The sequence below is a fragment of the Sinocyclocheilus grahami genome, unplaced genomic scaffold (genome assembly GCF_001515645.1).
Source record: "Sinocyclocheilus grahami isolate Dianchi unplaced genomic scaffold, SAMN03320097.WGS_v1.1 scaffold354.1, whole genome shotgun sequence".
Lineage (NCBI taxonomy): Eukaryota > Metazoa > Chordata > Actinopteri > Cypriniformes > Cyprinidae > Sinocyclocheilus > Sinocyclocheilus grahami.
In genome coordinates this window covers 90,622-93,042 of record NW_015505533.1, presented here as the reverse complement: position 1 = coordinate 93,042, position 2,421 = coordinate 90,622, and the positions used below count along the sequence as shown (strand labels likewise).

The following is a 2,421-nucleotide window of genomic DNA, read 5'->3' as shown; positions in this document are numbered from 1 at the left end:
TTCTGTATTTTTTACTCTGATGACCACCAATATGTTAAGCTTCTTGCTCAACAAGGAACAGATGTTGTAGTTACGTTTTGCAAGCAATATAAGGCAGAAAATGTAAAATGCAGACATGTCTATTATATTCATACTATTCATATTCATGAATTTCTGTTGACTTTTCTCACTGGTTTTGTGGGATTACAGATACGTTTTTTTGACCATATATATGAAAATTGTTTAAAGAAACATTGATATAGCTAAAGGTGTGATAAAGAGGGGCAAATTTTAAAGTTGAATGGATAGCGTGCATGAGAAGCAAATAAGTAGCTGGATTTTGCCATGTGTTTGCAGTCTTCACTTTATGGAATGTAGTTGGGAGGTGGATGGAGTGTCTAGCTCTCTGGAATCATATTCATGGATGAACTGCTCCATGGCCTTGATGCAACGCATGCCAAAGTCCCTCAGGTTTTCATGCAGAGACAGTTGAATTGGCTTCTCCAAGGATGGATCCTTGGCCACCAACATCTTCACAACCATGCCAAATGTATCACAGTCCTGCCGATACACCTGTATGGATTATTGACAATACATACACAAAACATTACAAAAAATTAATTAACAATAACATTAGAAATGCTACCACAGATAAACCAAAGCACACTTCTATTGATGCATGTAAGCACAAAAGAAGACAAAATTAGACAAACAGTAAGAGAAGACAAACAGTATATTATTTGACATTTTTCAGCCATTTCTAATTAATTAGCAGTTTGACAAAGTAGTCTCCATTATGACTAAATACACATTAAGGGAAAATGGATCTTGCAGAATTTGAGACATTATAATTGTATTATTTTTCTGAAAGCTGAGGAGAGAAAAAAACCCAGAAATATTCTCATTGTCATAGAGATATAGAAATATACAACTACTCTAAAAATAATGCAAAATGAAGTTTGATGGCTGATGAGAAAACCAAAATTGGCCAAAAAATTAAAATTCGGTCCCTGCATTATAGAAATATAGTTTTACATGACAAGTTACATGGCACCAGTGAAGGAAATTTCTCTGGAGTCTGAACAGCAAAAGTTATCGAAACGCAGTTCCCCTTCAGTAACTCGAGCTGCGTCGAGAATCACTTTGTGATTTTTGAACGTCCCTGCGTGACCGCGTTCTGAAGCACGTGTAAAATCAGTCCAATGGAGCAGCGAGATGTCACGAGCGGGGTGACGTGAGCACCAGGAAGTATAAAAGTGCATCCGGCAGAGTGCAAGTTAGCTTCTGCTCTTCAGTAGCGCTCTGTGTATGTGTAAGTCTATTTACTGTTGTCTGTCAGTCCACAAGTATTCAAAAGAATATGTCAAAGTCTAAGCAAAAATCTATGGCGAGCGAACGGCATTACAGACGTTGTGTTTCTCCCTGCCCACGCTATCTGGCAGCGGGGGATACACATGATCTGTGTGTTGTTTGTTTAGGAGCGGAGCATGCACGCTCAGCTTTCGAGAATGGACGTGGCCCCTGAGGGGGCACAGCTCCTAGCATCTGGTCTCTCAACTGAGGTTGTTGAGACTATACTGCAGTCCAGAGCTCCCACCACTAGGAAAAAGTACGCCTTAAAGTGGAAGCTTTTCACTTCATTGTGCGGACAGCGACTGCAAGACCCAGTCAACTGCCCAATTGGTACAGTTCTGTAGTTTCTGCAGGAGCGATTCTCCGCAGGGTTATCTCCCTCTACTCTGAAGGTATACGTGGCGGCCTTAGCTGCTTACCATGCCCTTTTGGGTGGTCAATCATTGGGAAGACACCCACTTATCACTCATTTCCTCTGTGGCACCCTGAGGCTGACTAAAGTGCACTAAGCGCACTAAGGTGCCCTTATGGGACCTGGCTGTGGTTCTGGAGGGCTTATGCAATGCACCCTTTGAACCCATAGAAGAAGTTTCATTCAAGTTTATCACGCTCAATACTATCTTTCTCCTTGCTATTTCCTCACTTAAAAGGATCGGGGATATGCAGGCACTTTCTGTTTCATGCCTGGAGTTTGCTCCAGGCATGGTTAGGGCATTCCTTTACCCGAGGGTCGGTATGTCCCTAAGGTGCCCACTTCTTCGCCAAGGCCCATAGTACTTCAGGCATTCTTTCCTCCTCCGTTCCAGGAAGTAGGCCAAGAAGGCTTAATCTGCTCTGTCCAGTTAGAGGACTGGAAGCTTACGCACACAGAGCTGCCCCATGGCGTAAGGCAGATCAGCTGTTTGTTTGCTTTGGTCCACCAAAGAAAGGATCTCCGGCGACCAAGCAGACTATGAGTAGGTGGGTGGTCGAGGCCATCTCACTAGCCTACGAGTCCTCTGGCCTCCCGTCACCTATGGGGGTCAGAGCGCACTCGACCAGGAGTATGGCGGCCTCCAAGGCTTTCAACTTGGGTGTGGCCTTGCAGGA

General features: G+C 43.7%; 1 protein-coding gene across 1 annotated transcript in view; it reads right to left on the bottom strand.

The window, feature by feature from the left end:
* Positions 1 to 339: 339 nt before the first annotated feature.
* Positions 340 to 2,421, bottom strand: part of LOC107548730 (periphilin-1-like) — a 75,351-nt gene continuing 73,269 nt past the window's right edge. The window contains exon 6 of the mRNA XM_016229531.1: positions 340 to 552. Coding sequence (XP_016085017.1) covers positions 340 to 552 — 213 coding nt within the window. The remainder of the gene's footprint in view (positions 553 to 2,421) is intronic.